The sequence below is a fragment of the Ornithorhynchus anatinus genome, chromosome 4, assembly GCF_004115215.2.
Source record: "Ornithorhynchus anatinus isolate Pmale09 chromosome 4, mOrnAna1.pri.v4, whole genome shotgun sequence".
NCBI lineage: Eukaryota > Metazoa > Chordata > Mammalia > Monotremata > Ornithorhynchidae > Ornithorhynchus > Ornithorhynchus anatinus.
This window is the reverse complement of record NC_041731.1, coordinates 31,114,281-31,137,633: the sequence shown is the minus strand read 5'-3', so window position 1 is coordinate 31,137,633 and position 23,353 is coordinate 31,114,281. Positions and strand designations below refer to the sequence as shown.

Here is a 23,353-nt window from a genome sequence, read left to right as displayed (position 1 = left end):
TCTGGAAAATGGTGATTAAGAGTGTGAGCCCCACGTGAGACAGGGACTGTGTCCAATCTGATGAATTTGTATCTACCCCAGTGCATAGAACACTGTTCGGCACATAGGGGAAGTCCGACTAGGGAATAGGGTGGGAGGGGATGTTCTGAACAGGAAGGAACAGAAGTTGGCAGATATGATGGGAGAGGGGGGAAAAGATTGGGGCCTATAGGTATTACATGTCATCTGGAGAGTGAGGGAATTCATTTTAATCCTGACTTCTCCACTTGTCTGTTGTGTAACCTTGGGCAAGTCACTTGGCATCTCTGTGCCTCAGTTCTGTCATCTGTAAATGGGGATGAAAAGTAGGAGTCTCCAGTGGGATATGGACTGCGTCCAACTTGATTAGCTTGTATCTACCTTAGTGCTTAGTACAGTGCTCAGCACAAAGTAAGTGCTTAACAAATACCATGTAGGAAGACAAAACAAAACTTTGAAAGTGTTTCGTGAAAGTTTGATGGCAAAACTTTACTGATCAATCAATGACAGAAAAAGGCCAGGAACTTCTGCACTAAATGGTGATTTCTTCTCACAATTTTAGTGCCAGATGCAGTATTTCTTATGTTGATGTTGTTCCCCGGAAATTAATAAAGGCTGAATTCTTTGTCTTAGACCAGCTGACAGCAGCTTCTTTAAAAATTGTATTTGTTAAGCACTCTCTAAGTGCCCTTCCCTGCAAGCTCAGTGTGGGCAGGGAATGTGTCTACAAACTCTAATATACTGTTATATTGTACTCTCCCAAGTGCTTAGTACAAGGGTGCACACACAGTAAGTGCTCAGTAAATATGAGTGGTTAACTGTACACAGTCCATGTCCCACATGGGGATCACAATCTAAATCCCCATTTTACAGATGAGGCAACTGAGGCCCAGAGAAGTGAAGTGAATTGTCCCAATGGCAGAGCAGGGTTTAGAACCCGGGTCCTTTGACTCCTGGTCTCTTGCTTTCTCCGCTTTACCACAAAGCAGTCACATATCTAGGTCTCAGTGTCTATGCAAATTTGTGCAAGTTGTTTTTTCGTAGATGAAGCTGTTGACCCGGAAACACCCTCAGTTAAAATGATTCCTTGAGGTAATGGCAGAGTGGAGTCAGAATTCAGTTCATTCCCAAGCATCTTTAGGGAGAGAAAAACCAAAGAGAAGCAGCAGGAGAAGTGCTTTCCAGAAGGCTTTTGAAGTGAGTCCTGGACCAGAGAGCAATGTATTTAACCTGGCAAAATGAAAGTAGTTTAAATGTACTTCCTGTGAAACATACAAAGCCATTTCAAAACACTTCATGGAGTTTTCGATGGGCTTAATTTCACATTCTTCTCCTCAGTTGTAGTGAAGAGACCTATTCTCTAAAATCAATTAAAAGCCAATGTACAAAGACTAGATGGGGAAAGAGGATTCCTTAAATAATTCCTTACAGGAAACTGTATCCAAACTGATTTCCTTGTATTTACCCCAGTGCTTAGTACAGTGCTTGGCACATAGTAAGTGCTTAATAAATACCATAAAATAAAGTAAAAAAATTCAACCTACCTGTATTTCAGACTTCATCACTGCAGATTTTTTTTGAGGCTATACAGCTGTAATAGATCAGGGAAATCTGGGCTGGGGAAGGGAGACAGCAGGAGGAGTAGGAATTAAAGTAGTTGTGTACCAGCCTACTCCCAGGAACCTTGAATATAACCAAAAACTTTTTCGATGGCCACACAGAACTTCATGTTGTCACTGAGCTGTTCCTTACACTATCCAACCAGGCGGGGATAGTTTTGGGAGTTAAACAGAACCAGAAGGACCAACATGGTTTTGGAAAGATTTACAGGGAATGGTGACAGTTGATAAGCTCCATACCCAGGTGCAAGGTCTATAAATCTGCTCTGGGGTCCAACTTTCTTCTGAATGGCCATCTCAAGCAAATGATTTCGTTTTTCTGAAACCGCTTTCTTACCTATAAAATGAGGGTGATGCCAATCTGCCCCAGGGTTCCTAGACATAGTAAACTGAAGAGATTTGCAGCAATGAAAAGAAATATACCATTTTGTTTTTAGGAAGGGTCTTAAAAATACCATCACAGTTTCTTTCCTGGGGAAATACACATTCTTTCTACTTCTTTTGCTGGACATCCTTGAGAAACAGCATGGCCTAGTGGATACCACCCGGGCCATGGAGTCAGGAGGACCTGGGTTCTACTCCTGGCTCCACCATTTGTCTGCTGTGTGCCCTTGCGAAGTCATTTCACTTCTGTGGGCCTCAGTTCCGTCATCTGTAAAATGGGGATTAAGACTGTGAGCCCTATGTGGGACAGGGACTATGTCCATCCTGAGTATCTTATATCTACCCCAGAGTTTAGTACAGTGTCTGGCACATAGTAAGTACTTAACAAATGCCATAAAAAGAAAAGTTCCTGAATTTATAGTTCTTTCCCTGTGTGTGACACAGGTAGAAATGCCTGCCCTTGGTTTGCTGTCAAGTGGGGTTTGTTGTAGATTTCTTTTGTTGGTTTATTTTGATAATTTTTTCTATGAAAGTCTGGTTCTTAATCTTTTGTTTTATTGTGTTTCATCTTTTAGTATCCTCATTCCAAATTTGCCAGAAAGACCAGATGACGAGGTTCATGTCTGCCCCGGAAGCAGCGGTAAGAATGGCAAATATACCCTGTTCCTTAAGAAAAACTAAGTGTGCCAGTTGATAATGTTCAGGATGGCTATTAGATAGGAAATGGAGGTGCTCATTAGGTCAGGAAATTAAGTTAAAGTGAAACATGCTAAAGAGTTGTTGGTCATTTAGCAAAAATGGTATTTGTTTAACTGCCAAATCATCTGTAGTGGGAGACAGTGAACCTATCTCACTGTGAAAGATTGCAGCTGGCAGGTGCTGGGGCCACTTACAGTCCTCCTGGAAATGACCCCCAGCATAGAACTATTCTCCCAACTTCACGTGACTGCAGCACAAAGTTTTTGTGCAGCTTTAGCATGCTTGCTTTGCTGCCTGTGGTGGCCTAGTGGCAAGAGCGCAGTCTGGAGAGTCAGAGGACATGGGCTCTAATCCCTGATCTGCCACTTATCTGCTGTATGACCTTGGGCATGTCACTTTGGTTCCCTGTGCTTCAGTTACCTCATCTGTAAAATGGGGATTGACTGTGGGCCCCACTCTAACAGAGACTATGTCCAACCTGATTATACTGTATCTGCCCCAGCATTTAGAACTGTGCTTGGCACATAGCACTCAACAAGTTCATTTAATTGTATTTATTGAGCGCTTACTGTGTGCAGAGCACTGCACTCTCCCAAGTGCTTAGTATAGTGCTTTGCACACAGTAAAGGCTCAGTAAATACGATTGAATGGAATTGCTTTGGAAATGAAAAGGGAATCACTGTTCACCCAGTTAAGAAAAAGCAAATAATCATCTGACTTGATGTTCGTTGAAGCACCTTGCCTTCTAGTTTTCTCTCAAAGATTTGGAATTAAATATATCAAATGGAGGCTCAAAACAAAAGCATAAGTGTTACTAGATCCTTCCACAGAAAGGATTTCCTTACAATGCCCTGAGTCGGAGGGGTGGTCTGTGACAAGAGGGCTTTGAAGGATGTGCCATCACTGAGCGAGGATTGAAGGGGGAATAAGGTGGTTTGAGAATCGAGTGATGGTTGAGTGATGTAACAATCCCAAGTCACTCCAGATGGAAGCAGAATTTGGTGGGAGCAGAACAAAGGACAGCTGACTCTGGACCACAATCACTGCAGAGCTGGAGACTGGGGGATGTTGGGATCTGGGTGAGCTGGTAAGTCTCAGACAATGGAATCTGGAGCCAATGAGCCAGAGACAGTTGGGAATTGGGAAATTAGTCAATAAGGAATAGATTGGCTTGAGAGGACTGAAGTGTGCCATCTGGAGTGTAGTGGGAGAGGAGTGAAGAATAAGTAGTTGGGGAGAGAGCTGAGTGAGTGCCTTACGACCAAAGATAGGTGGAGAGGAATGGGCAGGCAACCTTTGGGAGTTTCAATCAATCGATCAATTTTATTTATTGAGCACTGTACTAAGTGCTTAGGAGAGTACAGTATAACAGAGTTGTTAGGTTCCCTTGCCCAGAATGGGTTTACAGTTTGAGAGGAGAGGGATAACATGCCCCAAATGACATATTTTAAAAAAGTGACCCAGGCAGCGGAGGGCATTATGGACTAGAGAGGGAAGAAACTGGAGGCTGGGAGATCTGTGAGGAGGCTCATGCAGTAGTTGAATCAGGGATGATAAGTACATGGCCTGGAAGCTTGCGGGTTTGGGTTGAGGGGGAAGGACAGATTTTGGAAATGCTGTGTGAAGAAAAAAGCATCAGGATTTGGTGACCTGACTGAATAGGGGGATTGAAAGAGAGAGGAGTCAAAGATGACACCAGGGCAGAAATGGGGAGGATGGTGATGGAATGTCATCAGCAGTAATGGGTTGGGGGTTTGGGTTGAGAGGGAAGGACAGATTTTGGAAATGCTGTGAAGAATAAAGCATCAGGATTTAGTGACCTGACTGAAAAGGGGGATTGGAAGAGAGAGGAGTCAAAGATGACACCAGGGCAGAAATGGGGAGGATGGTGATGGAATGTCATCAGCAGTGATGGGAAAAGTCAAAAGGAGGAGGAGTGGATATGGCAGGGAAGATGACTTCAGTTTTGGACTTGTTGCGCTTGAACTTGTAAAGATGACTTGGAGTCAGGAGGAGAAGTGAGATTGCAGAAGAGAGGTTGGGGGTGTGAGAGTCATTCATGTAGAGCTGGTAGTTGAGGTTGTGAGAGTGAATGAGCTCCCCAGACAGAGTTTGTGTAGATTGAGAGTAGAAGGGATTTCAGAACTGAGCCTTGAGGGACCGCCACAGTTAGGAGTGGAAAATCAGAGAAAGAAACCACAAAAGAGACCAACCAGACACAACCAGAGAGGCAGGAGGAGGATCAGGAGAGGACAGAGTTAGAGAAGCCTAAGTTAGATAGTGTTTCCAGGAGAAGGACATGGTTCCACAGTGACAAAGACAGATGAGAGTTCAAGGAGGATTAAGGTAGAGTAGAGTCCATTAAGATTTGGTGAGGAGGAAGTCAGTGGTGATTTTAGAGAGGGCAGTTTCAGTGGAGGGAGTAGAAGCCATTGCAGAGGGAGAGAATCAGAGGAGAGGAAGTGGAGGCAGCAAATTTCTAGGAATCTGGACAGAGATGATACGAGGGAGATAGAATGTCAAACTGGATGGTGTTTTGGGGACAAGAGAAGGTTTTTATGTAAACTAGGGGATCCATGAGTGTTTTTGAAGCTAGAGGATAGGGAACTATCAGAGAGTGAGCAGATGATGCTTAGGGAAGAAAAGTGGGGGCAAATTTTTTTTAAAGTGTGAACGAATAGGGTCTGTGGCACAGGTAGTATAATTGTTAAAATAGAACACACATCCACACCTCAGTTGATTTTTCTAAACATTGTTAAATCTAGACCAAGCTTTAAAAATTGTTACTAACGCTGGCACAACATTCAAAGACTATCCCACCAGCAGTAAAAATGTGAAAGAGAAGTGCTGTTACATTCCTATATCTTTCTATACACAAGAGAGGTGAAATGTTTTATGTGTGGCTTTGTTTTATGTTTTGTCAACACGCTTGGGCTCATTCTTCTAATTCTTAAAGCACAAAACAGTAATAGAAAGTGTAGTGCTTTTAGTTAGAATTAAATTAGTAAATTGTAGCTAAAAAAAATCATCCTGTCCAACTCAGATTTAATCTGTTTTCTTGAACCCAATAGGTATCTTCTGCAATCTGCATCAATGTCGATCAATCTATCAGTGGTATTTATTAGTGCTTACTGAGTACAGAGCACTGTACTAAGCACTTGGGAAAGCACAGTATCACAATTGGTAGACATATCACAGTTGGTAGACATTCCCTGCCCACAATAAGCTTACAGTCTAGAGGGTAGAGACAGACATCAATATAAATGAATATATAAATTGTGGATATTCATTCATTCAATCTTATTTATGGAGCACTTACTGTGTGCAGAGCACTGTACTAAGTGCTTGGAAAGTACAATTTGGCAACAGATAGAGACAATCCCTGCCCAACAATGGGCTCACAGTGTAGAAGTGGGGAGACAGACAACAAAACAAAACAACTAGACAGGCATCTCAGTAGCATAGATATGTTCGTAAGTGCTTTTTAGCTAAGGGAGGAGTGAATAAAGGGTGAAAAACCAAGTGCAAGGGCAATGCAGAAGGGAGTGTGAGAAGGGGAAATGATGCTTTAGTTGGAGAAGGCCTCTTCAATCAATTGTATTTCTTGAGCACTTACTGTGTGCACAGCACTGTACTAAACGCTTGGGAGAGTACTAAAAAGCAATGTAACAGGCACATTCCTTGCTAACATCGAGCTTACTCTTTTAGGAAATGTGCTTTAAAAAAGACTGAAATTGGAGAGAGTAATTGTCATATATGAAAAGAGAGGGCCAGAGGCAGGATGGGGCTGAGGGTGTGGCGGCAAGATGGATGAGATTGAGGTACAGTGAGAAGGCTGATGTTAGAAGAGTTGATGTGGGCTGAGTTGCAGTAGGAAATCAGGGAGTAAGGTAGGAGGAGGCAAGGTGATGGAGTGTCTTAAACCCAATGGTTAGGAATTTCTCTTTGTCGCGGAGATGGATGGGCCACCACTGGAGGTTTTTATGGAGTGGGAAGCATGGACTGCATATCCTCTTCACATGTGCATTTTTCCATCTTTAGGGCTCCCCATCTCTTCAGAAGAAGCAGGGTCTCCCACCAGAGCTCGAAACATGAGGGACTATGAGAACGTAAGTGGAACTGCTTCTGTTATTCCTCCGTACTTAAGCAGTCAAAGTCTTTATCTCCTGCAAACCACTGTCAAGACTGTGCTGCCTTAGAGTCGTTCAAGATAAATAATGCTAGGATTGGAAACTAAGCTTTGCAGGTGGTGCGTGGGTTTGATGCTATGCCTCTTTGGCATCCTTGGCAAAGAGTTTTTGTCAAGCTACCAAGCTGTCACTGTTGGGACGGTGGCAATATCTTCAAGCTCAAAGACATGTCATTCCTTAGGTACAGAATCATTCATTCAATCATATTTATTGAGCACTTACTGTATGCAAAACACTACTGTACTAAATGCTTGAATCATGTACACTACTGGCCCTCTCTTTGCGCTTCTGATTCTTAACTTCAGTTGTTGCTCTGCTGTGTCTAAGCTGAGTAGCAGTGTCCTGAGGGTGATGGGATTATCATATTAAGGGTGTTGAGCCTGGAATCTTGACAGTCATTGGGCAGTCACATTGGGAAGGAGAGTGGTCTAGTGGAAGGCCCACAGGCCTGGAAGTCAGTGCCAATTTTGGCTCCACAACTTGTCTGCTACTTATCTGTGCCTCAGTTACCTCCTCTGGAAAGTGGGGATTAAAATGTGGGACAGGGACTGAGTCCAACCTGGTAAGCTAGTATGTACCTCAGCAATTAGTACAGTGTTTGGCCCAGAGTAAACATTTAACAAGTACGATAAAAAATAAAGAAAAAAAGAAAAAAATAGAGAGAAAAGAGGGAGGGAGAAGTGTGACAGCAAGAAATCAAATATCCAGGGATTCTGAGTTGGCATTTTAAGTGTTTTCTCACTTGATAAGGAAGGGGGCTTTTGTTGGGAGCAGTAAAATTGAGCTATTTTCCCGATTTCAGTTCTCATTTTCATTAACAAGTTACCTGCTATACACTCTTCCATTCATGTCTGGAAGAATTAGTCCCATCTACATGCGTAACTTAATGAAATCCATAGTTATAGACGATGCAGTAGATATTTATCAAAGAGGGTAGCAGAAACGAATGGAGTAGCATTTTGCAATTATATTTCTTTATCCATGGTTGTCTTTATGGAACAGAGTTGCCCTGTTTTTGGATTTAATTTAGGTAGTCATTACCTCTAATAGTTATCTGCAAACCACCAGTGACCAGTTGAAGAAATTACTTGTCAGATCTGTAATGGAATTGAGTAATTCCTGAGCTATGAGCAATTGGAGTTTGAACTGTGTAACTATCTCTGTGTTGTCAGGGTTTGGGGACCTCAAATGGGTAGGATTTGACTATATATTGTCAATAATTAAAGTGCTTTTCCTCATTTCATCTTTATTTTTCATATTGGCTCTAAAGTTCTCATCTGTCAAAATGGCCCTAAAAAGCCCTAAACTTTCCAGAACAAGGCAGTACATGTAGGCAGGTAGAGCTTGCTTTGCCAATATCTTTTAGGATTTATGTTTTTTCGTTATAAAGGTGGTCCTTGGGCTGCTGTTAGGGTTTATGGCATTCATATTTTTTATTATATTATTTTTAAACCCCATAGTTGAGATTGAAATAGCTGCTCTGTTTTAGATGGTTCCCGTTCAGCCACTCAAAGTTTTCTTCTGGACTGGACCATCGTTTGTCTGATCTCCATCCAGAGATAATTTGAATTTCCTTTGGAAAACTAAAAGAGAGTTCAGCAGGGTTTTAGATTTAAGTCTGGAGTTTCACTCATTCATAATAAAAAGTTGCTGTGACAACCGCACAGCGTAGAGGATAGAACACAGGCCTGGAGTCAGAAGGTCATGAGTTCTAATTCTGGCTCTGCCACTTGTCTGCTGTGTGACCTTGGGCAAGTAACTTCACTTCTCTGTGCCTGTTACCTCATTTGTAAAATGGGGATTGAGAATGGGAGCCCCATGTGGGACAGGGACTTTGTCCAACCTGATTTGCTTATATCCACCCTAGCACTTAGTACAGTGACTTTCCCCCTGGCTTTCCAATCGCTATAGACACCAACACGATCCTCCCTGTCTCTCAAGCCCATTACCCTAACATAATCAACTCATCTCTTTCATTCAAGCCCCATATTCACTCTGACATCAAATCCTGTCTGTTCTACCTTTAAACTGCTGCAACTGGCCCTTCCTTCTTCCAAACTGCTACCATGTTGATTCAAGCACTTTTCTTGTCCCACCTTCATTACTGCATCAGCCTTCTTGCTGACTTTGCTGCCTCCTGTCTCTCTCCACTCCAGTCCATTCTTCACTCTGCTGCCCAGATCATTTTTCTGGAAAACAGTCAATCTATATTTTCCCACTCCTCAGGACCCTCCAGTGGTTGCCCATCCGCCTCCCATGTCAAACAGAAACTCCTTGCTATTGGCTTTAATGCACTCAATCACACCACTTTCTCTTATCTTACCTTGTTGATTGCCAACTACAACCCAACATGCTCACTTTGTTCCTCTAACATCAACCTACTCACTCTACCTTGATCTCGTCTATCAAGGATTTCTATCCTTGATTCATCCCACCCTCAGCTCCACAACATTTATCTACATATCTGTAATTTGTTTTCTTGTATGTAATAATGATAGCATTTGTTAAGCACTTACTATGTGCCAAGCACTGTTCTAAGCGCTGGGGGGATACAAGGTAGTCAGGTTGTCCCACGTGGGGCTCACAATCATAATCCCCAGTTTACAGATGAGGTAACTGAGGCACAGAGAAGTGAAGTGACTTGCCCAAAGTCACATAGCTGACAAGTGGCGGAGTCGGGATTAGAACCCATGACCTCTGACTCCCAAGCCCGTGCTCTTTCCACTGAGCCACACTGCTTCTCTGTCTTCCCCCTTTAGACTGTAAGCTCCTTGTGGGCAGGGAGCATGTCTACCAACTCTGTTATATTCTGCTGTCCCAAATGCTTAGTACAGTTCTCTGCAAACATTAAACACTCAATCAAAATTACTGATGATAGATTGGAAACCCAAGGGGTGGGATTGTGTCTTCTAACAAACTTCACCTAAGGGCAGAGTAAAGTGCTCTGCACAAAATAAGGTTCCCAGTGAATACTGATGGTTGATTGACCGATCAATAGGGAAGTGATAACTTTTATTTGAGCACATTACATTTGCCCTGTGTTTTATAGAAAAAGGCAATCAGGTTCATACCAGTGTCTTTGAAAGAGAGACTTCATGCTGGTATGTGGAATGATATTGATTTCCTCTTGTTTGGAAAAAGACCTTCAATTTACCTAGGATATCAAAACCATTTTACAGATTTATCACAATAGTTCTGAAAGACAGGTGTTTTTTTTTTTTTTTAAAGTGAGATTTACTAAGTCTGGGATAGAGGCAAGAGAATGAGATCAGACACAGTCTCTGCCATCCAGTCTAACATGTAGTGAGAGCATTTTACAGAAGGGGAAATTGAGGTTAAGTTTAAGTGGCTTGCCCATGGTCACACAACAAATTAGAGGCAGAGCTGGGATTAAAACCCACATTTCCTGAATCCCCAATCCCAAGATCTTTCCAAAAGGGCTCTCTGTGAGTTTTTCACACTAAGCAAATTTGTAGTCCAGAGTTAGGACAATTATTTGCCCTGAGTGGCTCCTTAATGAGTTCTGGTAGGCAGTTGAGGGCCACACACAAAATGTTTGGTACGGAATGAATACAAATAATTGATTTGGTGTTTACAATTCAACTCAAGTTATCTAAGTTCTCAATCAGTAATATTTATTAAGTGCTTCCTTTTCACTGAGCACTGTACTAAAAACACCTGGGAGAGTCCAGGCCACTAGAATTGGAAGACATGATCTCTGCCCATGAGGAGCTTAAAGTCCCAGGATCCAGATTTGTCTAACAATATCAACAGAAGAATCTATCTCATTTTTTCTTTGAAGAGCTCTTTATATTGCTTCCACACAAATTAATAGCACTTAACGAGCTGCTGATAAAGTTGGTTCAGATAGTGTCAAGGGCAGTGATGATATTTATATTTTGACTTTTGTGTCACACCATTCCCAGCCCTGTTTTAACCCCGCTCTATTCTGGACTAGGTGTTGTGGTAATATGGGCACTATTCCTGACCCTTGAAACTCCCATTCCCACTGATCAGGTTGGCTTTAGTGATTGGCATTGGGTTTTTCCTAGGCCATGAGACTGTGAATCAGACAGTCCATCAATAATATTTGCAGAGCATCGTACTAAGCACTTGGTAGAGTACAGTGCAACAGAGTTGGTAAACTATCCCCAACCTCAAAGACCTTAAAGTTTAGTGTGGGACACAGTCATTAAAATCAATTACATACTGGGGAAGTGGCTGAATGTAAGGTTCTGTAGGTAAGACCTTTGGTGGGATCAGCTAGAGTTATCCTAATGTTCATTTGTTTTGGTTTAATGGGACCAAGGCACATGCCTGATTGTCCGTGTTTGTGAATGTGGTTCAAGGAGATTGACCAACTTTTAGAAATGTCACGTAGATGGAATGTCTTTGCCTCTAAACGTTGCATGTAATTACCCGGTATACTCTTTCAGGGTTTCCTCTTTCAGAAGCCGTCTGGCATTTAAAAATAGCCCAGATGATCCAAGGACGGTGACGTGGCCCAAGTTAGCTTGCTCGGAGAACTTCTACTCTGACTTTGCCTCTCCTTTCCGAGTTGGGTTCCCAAAGTTACTGTAGCAGGCTATGTGTTGGCTCATTTCGATCCGCTTACTCCACATCTTTTATAATTCAGACTTGTTTGGTCTTTTTATTTTACTTGAAAGGAATCCTTGGAGGTTAAGAGCGAGGCTGTCAGTTAATATGAAAAAGCTGGTGTCAGTATTTCCAGTTCCCTCTCCGTGGTCATTTTGCTTGCCTGGCTCTTCAGAATGACCTGAAACACATTTACATTTTCTCTTGTGTATCTCATATTTCACTTATCAGTTCCAATCTTTCCTTCAACAGGAGGTGCACACTGTGGGAACCTTTTACTTCCATAACTTCAAAAATAGGCCAAATAGTCTTTTTAAATGCTGCTAAGACTTTTAACACAGTACACAAAGGGGCATTCTAGGCCAAACATACATAAATATTTTAGTGGTAGCTAAGGAACAGACCAGGGTGTCTTTTTTCAGCTAGCATCTGGTAGGGGAATACTTTTATTTGAATGCTTTGACTTTTTTCAAAAGTTGAAAATACGGTTTATTTAATGAAGCCATCACTTTGGCAGTGTGCTGTTCTTGTTAGGCAGAAATTTAAGCCAAAAGTGTTATAGGGCCCAGAGCCTAGTTTAGAAATATGCTTGGTATAGAAAAGGTTCTCTGCCTCTTCCCAACATCCAACTTTGATTGTAAAATGCTCTGAAAACTTTGAAATGGAACAGGAAGCAATAGAGCAGTGTTCAGGAAGAAAATCATCGACAGTAAGTCATATTTATTGAGCGCTTACCATGTGTAGAACACTGTACTAAGCTCTTGGGAGACTGCATTATAAACAATATAACATATTCATTCCCTGTCTACAGTGAATTTACGGTCCAGAGGATGAGCTTACAATCTAGAGGAGACATAAACAAGTAGTACTCCATTTGTGAGTGAAGTATTTGTAAGGAACTGGACAGGATCTCAGTCTTTGGAACTTTTTGTCTTTCTAACAGAACTGTAAACAGATCAGCCTCAGTATTATGACAGGCATCAAAAGCCCTGTGGCATAGAGGTGTGCCTACAGATACGAGCTTGTTGAGGAAAAAGACTAAGCATTTCCATTGTAGATTTTCTGTGTAGTCAAATGGTGTTTGTCACTATGTGAGTTATGCCTCAGGAATCAAGCAACTTCAGTTTCAAGAAAGTAAGTTTCCCTTACTTTTATGAGGAAACGGACCAAACATCACCATCTTAGATTTACTATGAAGTCAAGTGGTATTTTCACTGTGTGAGTAATGCTCCAGAGATCAAACAACTTCAGTTTAAAAAAGCCTAATTTCCCTTACTTTTATCGCTTCATTGTTTTGTGTTTTTTTTATGATTTCTGTTAAGCGCTTACTGTGTGCCAGGCACTGTACTAAGCACTGGGGTAGATCCAAGCCATCAAGTTGGACACATTCCATGTCCACATGGGGCTCCCAACGCTAATCCCCATTTTGCAGATGAGGTAACGGAGGCCTAGAGAAGTGAAGTGATTTACCCAAGGTCCCACAGCAGTCAAGTGGCAGAGCTGGGATTAGAATCGAGGTCCTTCTTACTGCCAGGCCCATGCTCTATCCACTTAGCCACACTTCTTCTATTGGTGGCTTAGTTCTCTGTTGCTGGATTAGGTTTGATCTTCCATGTGATCTCCTTTTCCTTCCAAGCATTCATCGGTTACCTGAGGATTTGGGCCACAGCCTCTGTAATGTCTTCTCTCTGCTGCTCCGATTCATTCTGTCCATTCCCATTCTAAACTGGAGGAGATAATGGGGATCTGTTCATTAAAGTTGTAAGCAGTGAGGTCATCGGCTCAGGATCCTTGTGTTCCCCAGCCAGATGCCGGAAGCGATATGCGTTTGGGCCATGAGTGTGTTTCTGTCTCTGCCCGATTCCTTTTGCAGAGAGATTTTAAAATTATTCAATCAGTCAAGTGATTAATGATTTATTTTAGCCAAGTGGTGACACTGCCATTTCTCAAAAGTAAGGAAAGCTTTTTTGAGCAGAGAATGAGAAGCAGTGTGGCCGAGTGGATAGAGCATGGGTTTGGGACTCAGAAAGATCTGTGTTTTAATCCCAGCTCTGCTGTCACTTTTCTGCTTTGTGACCTTGGGCAAGTCACTTTACCTCTCTGGGCCTCAGGTAACTCATCTGTAAAATGGAGGTTAAGACTGTGAGCCCCATGTGGGATGTGGACTGTGTATAAGCTGATCAACTTGCATTTACCCCAGCGCTTAGTACAGTACCTGGCAAATAGTAAGCACTTATCAAATACCATTAAAAAAAAAAAGACTTGCCAATGTGTCTCTAGGCTTCTGCTAGGGGTGGTGGGTGAGAAGGGAGTTTCCAAGGAACCGTGTGAAACTGGCTGGGGAATGGGTGACTTTCATGCCTTTCCTTCCTGTGCTGAAGTGTTAAAGACGTGGTGACATCAAAAAGCTGAATGTTTTTTGTCCAGCCAAAACCGAAAGGAGAGGGAAAAGCAGATCCTATGACTGACAGTTTTTGTCATCGGTGTTTGGAAGATTAAACAGTGATATTTTCAGCTTTTCCAAGTGTGTTCAAATTAGAAATCTGCTTTCAAAAGGAGAAGCTTTGGAGTTGAGAGGTGGAAATCTCCTTAGGAAAATGCAGACACAGATGCCATTTGTCACTCAAGTGCCAGCCAGAGGGTTTGGTCCACAGCTGCAAGCTTGGAGATGATCTTACCATAAAAGATCGTTCCATGAAAACGAAAGATGGCTCTGTGTGGATTTGTGTATATGTATGTGTGTGTCCAAATGAACAGGAACCACATAGAACAAGTGTAACTTTGTTCTGAATTCACCAAATACCCTTTAAGCAGTTGGATATTGGATATTGCAGGGATGCTCTCGATACCTGTTGGTGCTAAACAGGAGTTGTTAAATACCCCTCTTATTTCCCACCTAAGAAAGCACATATTCTTCTGTTCCAGCAAATCACCGACCTGAAGAAAGAAAACTTCAACCTCAAGCTCCGTATTTATTTCCTTGAAGAACGGATGCAGCAGAAGTTTGATGGTCCCACTGAAGACATCTATAAAATTGTGGGTATTTAAAAATCAATCAATCAATGGCGTTTATTGAGTGTGTACTGTGCACTGAACTAAGCGCTTGGGAGAGTACACTATAACAGAGTTGGTAGACATGCTCCCTGCCCACAACAAGCTTATATCACAGTTGATCATTATTGTATCTTTCCTCAGAATTATTTCAGCCAGAAAAATGCTGGCTTTGATTAATATTTGGCTCTGAAATAGCACAAATCAGTGCAGCTACTTTTATATTATTTCAATTGATTATGTGCTGTTATAGAGATTAGAATGGCCCTTAATATTAAATAGAAGTGTTAGAGATTAATTTTAATTAACAGAGTTCCTTTTTAGTACAGTGTAAAATAAAACAAATTAGTAGAGGGATAAATCACAGAAATGTCTTTGGATCCACAATCTCTGCCTAAATTATCTCTCTCTGGGTAATTATTTCTTACATCTTTTTGAGGAGTTCTGTGTCAGTTTTTCCATTATGTAACTCTTCTTTGTTCCTCATGTGCTTCAATCTGTCATAAAAATTTGCTCTTGTCTGAAGTTTGACCCAGAGGCCTCTGCCCAAGAGCACATTTTCAATTCGGAATCTGCAAAAATGAATACCAAACACTGTTTGGGAGTATTGTCCTGTTCTTCAATCAGATTCGTTTTGGGCCTGGGGATTATTCCTCATTCTCTTTTCAGAAGTGAAGATCTGTAAAAACTTTTGAAAAAGGGGAAATAAGTTGATGAATACTGAGGAGAAAAGTTGCAGCAGGCTTAAACTTCTTGAAGAACAAAAAACATCTCTGCCTTTTCAGTGCCGTTTCACAATGGGATCGGGGGCACTGGGTGCGGTGCCTTTGCAGATTAGAATGTTGCTGGGCCTCAGTAGAGGCCAATTTCAACAGGGCCCAAGTTTATTTCTTGGAAGAAAATTAGAGGATTTTGGAAGAATAAGAAATCCTCAGGCTGCTTGGAAGTAATTTAGGACGGGGACGGGCCCAATCCGACTTCAAGGCGATGTAATGTGGGCCCCACAGAGTGATTTATGGCTATCTGAGCCAGCTGCAAATCATCATCATCATTATCGTCATCAGTCCTGTTTATTGAGCACTATGTGCAGACCACTATACTGAGCGCTTGGGAGGGTACAGTACAATGAATTTGGCAGACAGAGCTTCCAGTCTAGAGGATAGTAATAAATACAATAATAATCATAATTATGGTATTTTTTAAGTGCTTACCATATGCCAGGCACTGTACTAAGCACTTGGTAGATATGAGATAATTGGGTTTGGTACAGTCCCTGTCTCACACAGGGCTCCCAGTCTCAGCCTCCATTTTACAAATGAGGTAACTGAAAAGCAGAGAAGTGAAGTGACTTTCCCAAGGTCACACAGCAGGCAAGCGGAACAGGATTAGAACCCAGAACCTTCTGACTGCCTGGCCCGTACTCTATCCACTAGACCTCACTGCTTCCCTGCTCGCAGCATCGTCCTGGATGTGATCTTGAGCATAGTGAATAGTTTTATAGTCCCACTGGTTTGGAGGAAGGTAGGAGGGGCAGCAGGTGATGGTGCTTGCCCTTGTGCAGTTGGAGCCTCTTTGCCCCACTCCTTTTTACCTCCCTCCCTTCCTCCTTCTGACTTCCCCAGCCCCTCCCAGTTCTTCATCCAACAGTGGTCGGAAGGGTGCATTTGGCCCATAGACCTTGGCAAGCCTCAAAAGTCAAAGAGCGGCTCCAGCCACAGTTGCCCATTTCTGATATAATTAATTTATCAATCAGTGGTATTTATTAAGGGCTTATTGTGTGCAGAATACTACAGAAATAATAATGATAATTGTGGTATTTAAGTTTTACTATGTGCCAGGCACTGTACCAAGTGCTGGAGTGGATACAAGTGAATCAGGTTGGGACATAGTCCCTGTCCCATGTGGGACTCACAGTCTTAATCCCCATTTTACAGATGAGGGAACAGAGGCATAGAGAAGGGAAGTGACTTGCCCAAGGTCACACAGCAGACAAGTGGCAGAGCTAGGATTAAAACAGGTTCTTCTGACTCCCAAACCCGTGCTCCATCACCAGGCCACACTCCTTGAGGGGGTACAGTACGGTAGAGTTGGTAAAACTGAATCCCTGCCCTCCAGGAGTTGACAGTCAAATGGGGGAGACCGACATTAAAATTAATTATAGATAGGGAAGCAGCAGAGTATTCACTCATTCAATCATATTGAGTGCTTACTGTGTGCAAAGCACTGTACTAAGCACTTAGAACAGTACAATATAACAAACAGACACATTCCCTGCCCACAATGAGCTCATAGTCTAGAGGATAAGGGTATAAATAATAATTTAAAAAAATTATGGTATTTGTTAAGCACTTACTATGTGCCAAGCACTGTTCTAAATGCTGGTGTAGATACAAGGTATTCAGATTGTCCCACGTGGGGCTCATAGTCTTAATCCCCATTTTCCACATGAAGTAAATGAGGCACAGAGAATTTAAGTGGTTTGCCCAAGGTCACACAGCCTGTGCTCTTGCCACTAAGATACAATGCTTCTCTTTTATTCAGAATTAATTCATTCAATTGTATTTATTGAGCGCTTATTGTGTGCAGAGCACTGTATTAAGCGCTTGGAATGTATAATTCAGCAACAGATAGAGACAATCCCTGCCCAATGATAGGCTCACAGTCTAAAAGGGGGAGACAGACAACAAAACAAAACGAGTAGGTAGGCATCAGTGCCATCAAGATAAATAGAATCATAAATATATGCACATCATTAATAAATTAGAGTAATACATACAATACATACATAATATATACAAATATACACAAGTGCTGTGGGGAGGGGAAGGGAGTAGAGCGGAGGGAGTAGGGGGATGGGGAGGGGAGGAGGGAAAGGGAGGGCTCAGTCTGGGAAGGCCGCTGGGAGGAGGTGAGCTCTCAATAATAATAATACTAATGGTATTTGTTCAGCACATACTATGTGGCGAGCACTGTTCTAAGAGCTGAAAGTGCCATGGGGTGGGAGTAAAATGAGTGTCAAAATGCTTAAGGAGTAAGTGCATAGAGGACATGGAAGGGAGAGGAAATTAAATGGGGAAATGAAGAGTTAACAAGGAAGGTCTCTTTGGGGGGATAGGATTAGGTAGTGCTTTGATGGTGGTCTGTCAGATATGAAGGGGGAGGAAGTTTCAGGCCTAAGGGAGGATGTAGGAATGGGTAGGTGGCAAGACTGATGAGAACAAGGTACAGTGAGTAGGAGCTAAGTGTTGGATTGGGTTGTAGTGGGAGATTAACATGGTCAGATGAGGATGAGGAGAACTGATTAAGTGCCTTAAAGCCAAACATAAGGGGTTTCTGTTCATTCAGTTGTATTTATTGAGTGCTTAATGTGTGCAGAGCACTGTACTAAGCACTTGGAAAGTACAATTCAGAAAACGACAATCCCTGCCCACAATCTCTTCTACAGTCTAGAAGTGGGGAGTCGGGCATCAAAACATCAGACTTCAGACATAAAGTGTTCTGTTTTATGTGGAGCTGACTGGGCAGCCATTGGAGACTTTTGAGGGGTGGGGAGAGACATGAAATAAACATTTTTTAATAAAGTTGATCCAGTCAGATTGAAGAATGGAGTGGAGTGGGGAGGCTGATGCAGGATCAGCAGGGTAACAGTTTGGATGGAGAGGGAAAGACAGAGTGTTGCTCCAGTTGCCAAGGTAGATCCGACAGCTCTGATGATGGGCTGAATATGTGGGCTGAATGATTCATTCATTCCTTCAAGCATATTTATTTAGTGCTTACTGTGTGCAGAGCACTGTACTAAGCGCTTGGGAAACTACAATGCAACAATAAATGGTGACATTCCCTGCCCACAGAGAAGGCCCAGAGAAGTGAAGTGAGTTGCCCAAAGTCACACAGAAGACGAGTGGCTGACGTGGGATTAAAACCCATGACCTTCTGACTCCCAGGCCTGTGCTGAATCCGCTATGCCATGGTAATGCCCCTCAAATGTACCTAAAATCCTAATAAGCTCAGGCACTGAGAGAATTGGCCTCAATGTTTTAAGGAAATCCATAGAATTCAAAAATGTGTATCAGTTCCAGCTTCAACAGTATTCATTAAATACCTGCTGTAGGCAGAGCACTGGGTTAAACACTTGGAGGACAGGCACAAAAAAGGGAAAAACATGCTCCCTGCCATCAAAGAGTTTTCAGTCTAACAAGGGAGAGTGGAGACATAAACTGAAGACTCTGCCAGAGTCCTGCCTTCATCTCTGACCTAGCACCACAAATTTAACATGTCCCAAACAGAACTCCTCACCTTCCCACCCAAACCGTGTCCTCCCCGACACTTTCCATTTTCTTGAACATCACCATCCTCCCCGTCTCTCACACCTGTAGATGATCCTTGTCTCATCTCTCTCATTCAGCCTGCATATTCAATCTGTTACCAAATCCTATTGGTTATGCCTTTTTAAATGGTATTTGTTAATTGTATTTATTGAGCACTTACTATGTGCAGAACAATGTACCAAGGCACAATACAGCAGAATTAGGAGACATGTTCCATGCCCATATCTGTCAAACACAGGTCTAAGCTTTGGGATAGATACAAGTTAACTAGGTTGGACATACCTTCATGATACCTCTAGAATTCCTTGACTCTCTATCCAACAGGTATCATGCTGAGCCAAGAACTTATCCTATCTGCCTTGATTACTGCATCAGCCACTTCACTGCCCTCCCTGCCTCCTGTCAATCCCCTTTCCAGCCTATATTTCACTCTGCAGTCTGGATCATTTTTATAAAAAAACCCGTTCATTCCATTTCTTCCCTCTCTACCTCCATAGCAAACAAGAATCCCAAACCATTGGTTTAAAGGCACTCAATCAGCTCTTTCCCTCTATTTTACCTCGCTGATCTCATATTAGAAACCAACCCCACACTTTACTCTTCTAATGCCAATCTACTCTCTGGGCTTTGATCTCATCTATCCAGCTGCTGACCTCTTACCCACTTCCGCCCCTGGTCTGTAACTCCCTTCCCATTCATATCCAACAGACCACCACTCTCCCCACCTTCAAAATCACATCTCCTCCAAGAGGCCTTCCCTAAGTCATTGTTTCCCCATTCCATTTACACACTCAAATCTGCAACCCTCAAACACTTGTTATCCATCCCATCCTCAGCACCTAGGTATGTATCCTTACACTCTGCTATTTCCCCTATCTATAGTTGATTTTAACATCTGTCTTGCTCCAAAGACCCTTAACTCCTTCTGGGCAGGGATTGTGTCCATCAACTCTGTTGCATTCTACTTTCCCAAGGATTTAGTACTATGCTGTGCACACAGTAAGTGCTCAATAAACATCATTGGCTGATTACTCTCTTGTACTCTCCCAAATGACCTAGACAAAGTAAGTGCTCAATAAATGCTAGTGATTGATTGATTGATTACTCAAGTTGTCTTCTTGCTGACCAGGTGTCAAGAGAGTGATTATGTTCCATGAGCTGATCACCACCTAGGGCTCATCCAGAAACTAGGGCAGTGACTTCAGAACCTTTCAGGGAAAGGGATTGGAGATTAGGCTGACAGTTCATTTTACTCTCCTTTATGTACTCTCCCAAAGGACCCTTCATTTCTCTTCCCCTTCAGGTTGTTACCACAATCTTCTGATAGCCGGGTCATTCACAGTACAGAGAGAAAAATGGCTAGAAAGGCTCCGGCTAGTCCATATAGACCAATCACATTGTGCTACTTTTTCTTTGGGTTGAGTGTGTTTGTTATATATGTGATTTTTAAGATTGACAGGCCAAGAAACCAGGGTCCCCTATTTATCCAAGTGTTTTTTTTAAAACATGTTCCCGTGGCTGTGACAACTGTATGCGGGATTGTAAACAACCAGAAGTAATTGCTTTGGAATGGTAAAAACAAACCGCAGGATTGCCTTTAATTTAATTGGCAAAGGGCAAGCAATTTTTAAATCAACCTCACTTGTGTGACATTTATTTATATGGTGGTATTTGAATGCTTTAGTTTTAGAAGCTTGTGAAATTTACATGATTATTTTGAGACTTGAGCAATGCAGGTCTTTCTTTAGAGGAAACCAGAATCTTTAATAAATTCCCTTTCCAGTCTACCCTGAGGCTAATTAGGTTTTGCATCTACCAGCTGCCTATTACAGACAATGCATAGTCAATACATACTTGAGGCATTTCTCTGCAATTGAATTTTGTGCACCTTATTGTGTTTCTACATTGTATCTTTTCTTTTCTAATCTTGCCATGAAGAACATTGAGCTAAAGGTGGAGCTGGAAAGCCTGAAACGTGAGTTACAGAAGAGGGAGCATCTCCTCATCAAAGCCTCGTAAGTGTCGCTTTCTGAGATTTTTTTAAAAACAAACAAAAAAAGCTTGACAACCCCCACCCTGAAAATCCGAGCATCTTTGTCTTTTCTGGGGCTTAGACAGTAGAGGCTTGGCCAGACTGCAGAATGAACGCTTACGTTTTTGTAATATCATTTATGTAGCAGGAGACCCTTGGAGTGTGAGAGGAAGAGCGAGCAAAAAGCCAGGGAGAGAAGAAGAGAGAGAGAGGAAAAAAAACTTAATTTACCTTTGCAGTGTAGCCTCCTCTAGAGGAAAATATGGCAACCAGTAGAGCGTAGCGCCACCCAGAAGAGAATGCAAAGTAAAGACTATCAGGTCTAACTGAGGCTATCAGCGATTTGGACTAGGAAAATACAATTACTCAAATTGGACCTAGGCCATAACACTAGGAAAGACTAGAGAACATAGAGAATTTCCAGTGATGAGCTTTGACCAGAGTACACGCTTCCAAATTGTATTTGTTTTGGGTCTTGTGGTTGACTCTGTAAGCATTTCTCCCCCCCACCCCCTACTAGACTGTAAGCTTCTTGTGGGCAGGGAACATGTCTACCAACTTTATTGTATTGTACTCTTCCAATTGCTTAGTCCAGGGCTCTGCATGCAGTACATGCTCAATAACTACCATTGATCGTCTGATTGATTAACTCCATGTCTCCCCTCAAGTAGGTGATTTCGAACCTGGTCAGTTGTTGTGTTAGAGTGGGGCCCATGACACTACTCTCCTCTGAAACAAGCACGACTTGAACTAATTAACCCGATATCATCTGTAATGTTGACTGCTTCATCTCTTGGCATTAAGAAGCATGAATATGAATGACGTAGTACAATTGAAGCCTTCGTTTTCTGCTCTGTCACTCGTAATCTGTAAACTCTTAAAATGTAGCAGAAACTGTGTTCCTCCACTAGACTGCTATGTGACCGTGAACAAGTCATTTTACTTCTCTGTGCCTCAGTTACCTCATTTGTAAAATGGGGATTAATAACTGTGAGCCCCAGGTGGGACAGGAACTGTGTCCAACCTGATTAGCTTGTATCTACCCCAGTGCTTAGAACAGTGCTCAGCACATAGTAAGCCCTTTATAAATACCAGGAAAATAAACAACCACCACAAAAAAGTGCCATTGAATGATTGAGAGCAGCTTGGTCCTAGAATCATGGAAGTGAGGATTAATAATAATGATGGTATTTGTTAAGCACTTACTAGGTGTCAAGGAATGTCTAAGCACTGGGGTAGATGCGACCTAATCAGGTTAGACACAGTTCCTGTCCTACATGGGGCTCACAATCTTAATCCCCATTTTCCAAATGAGGTAACTGAAGCCAGAGAAGTGAAGTGACTTGCCCCAGGTCACACAGTGGACAAGTGGCAGAGCTGGGAGTAGAACCCATGACCTTCTGACTCCCAGAAGTTTGGGCCTTAAAGAAGCCTTAAATTAGCTTGGAAAGAGTTGATGAAAAATGTTCAGGATGGAAAGAGCAAGTGAAGGGCAGTCTTTACAGAAGAGGCCAAGAAAATTCAGTTAATCATTGGTATTTATTGAGCAGTGTTCTGAATGCTTTCAGCAATGAGGACATGGAAGGCAGTATTAGTATAAATAGTATTTATTGAGTGTCAGAGTGTGCAAGAGCATTGTGTCAGGTCCTTGGGGAATGTACAAAATAATGATAATAATTTTAAGTCTGGTATTTGTTAAGCACTTACTATGTGCCAAGAACTGTACCAGGGTCTGGAGTAGATATAAGATCATCAGGTTCCATATGGGGTTTACAAAAGAAGTAAAAGATGCAGTCCCTGCTCTAAATAAGCTTACCCTCTAAGAGTTCGTAGGTCTGGCAGAGAGGAGGATTCTGATATTAAGTCTTATTTATTAGGTTTTGGTTGGAGTGCTTCCTTTGGTTAATTTTCTTTCCAGGGAGTGTAACTTTGCCAAAGACTTGAGACCACTTTTTTTGATCAGATAAGAAATGTCAAGGGAACGTGCTTCTCACTTATTCATATTCAAGATCATCATTTTCTCATTAGAGAAACAACAGGATAGGTAGCTTCATGTCACAGGGGCATAGATTTTAGACCTAATTCATAGAACCGAGAGCTTATTCCTACTGGTATAGAAACAAAAAAATTTGACGTTTTATGTATAGTGTGACTCATAGCTGTAAAACCTACTAATTGAAACTCAGTATTTACTTGTAATCAGAAGTCTTCGTTCTTTCCATTCTAGATAGTACTCAGATGGATTATTGTGCATTGTGCTGTACTAATATTTTCTAGGTATCAGTTGGCACAAAATGTAGTGTTAAACACTCCCTTAATCTCTCCAGATTAATTTTCTTTGCTTTTGGCCCAATTATCCTCATTTTTGCTATTTTTTATTAACTCTGTGCTGTTCTGAAGCCCCTTGATATTTGTGAAAGGCATTTTGTGACTCAT

General features: G+C 42.1%; 1 protein-coding gene across 7 annotated transcripts in view; it reads left to right on the top strand.

Annotated features, from left to right (window-relative positions):
* Nucleotides 1-23,353, top strand: part of CDK5RAP2 (CDK5 regulatory subunit associated protein 2) — a 139,300-nt gene that overhangs the window by 21,920 nt on the left and 94,027 nt on the right. For 6 of the 7 annotated variants that reach the window (XM_029062453.2, XM_039911746.1, XM_029062452.2 and 3 more), the window contains exons 2-5: nt 2,597-2,661; nt 6,762-6,829; nt 14,432-14,542; nt 20,824-20,900. In XM_029062453.2, the coding sequence (XP_028918286.1) occupies nt 6,812-6,829; nt 14,432-14,542; nt 20,824-20,900 (206 nt within the window). In that variant the 5' untranslated portion in view covers nt 2,597-2,661; nt 6,762-6,811. Of the gene's footprint in view, nt 1-2,596; nt 2,662-3,734; nt 3,808-6,761; nt 6,830-14,431; nt 14,543-20,823; nt 20,901-23,353 lie in introns of those variants that run through there. The other variant, XM_029062454.2, reaches the window with a different exon arrangement.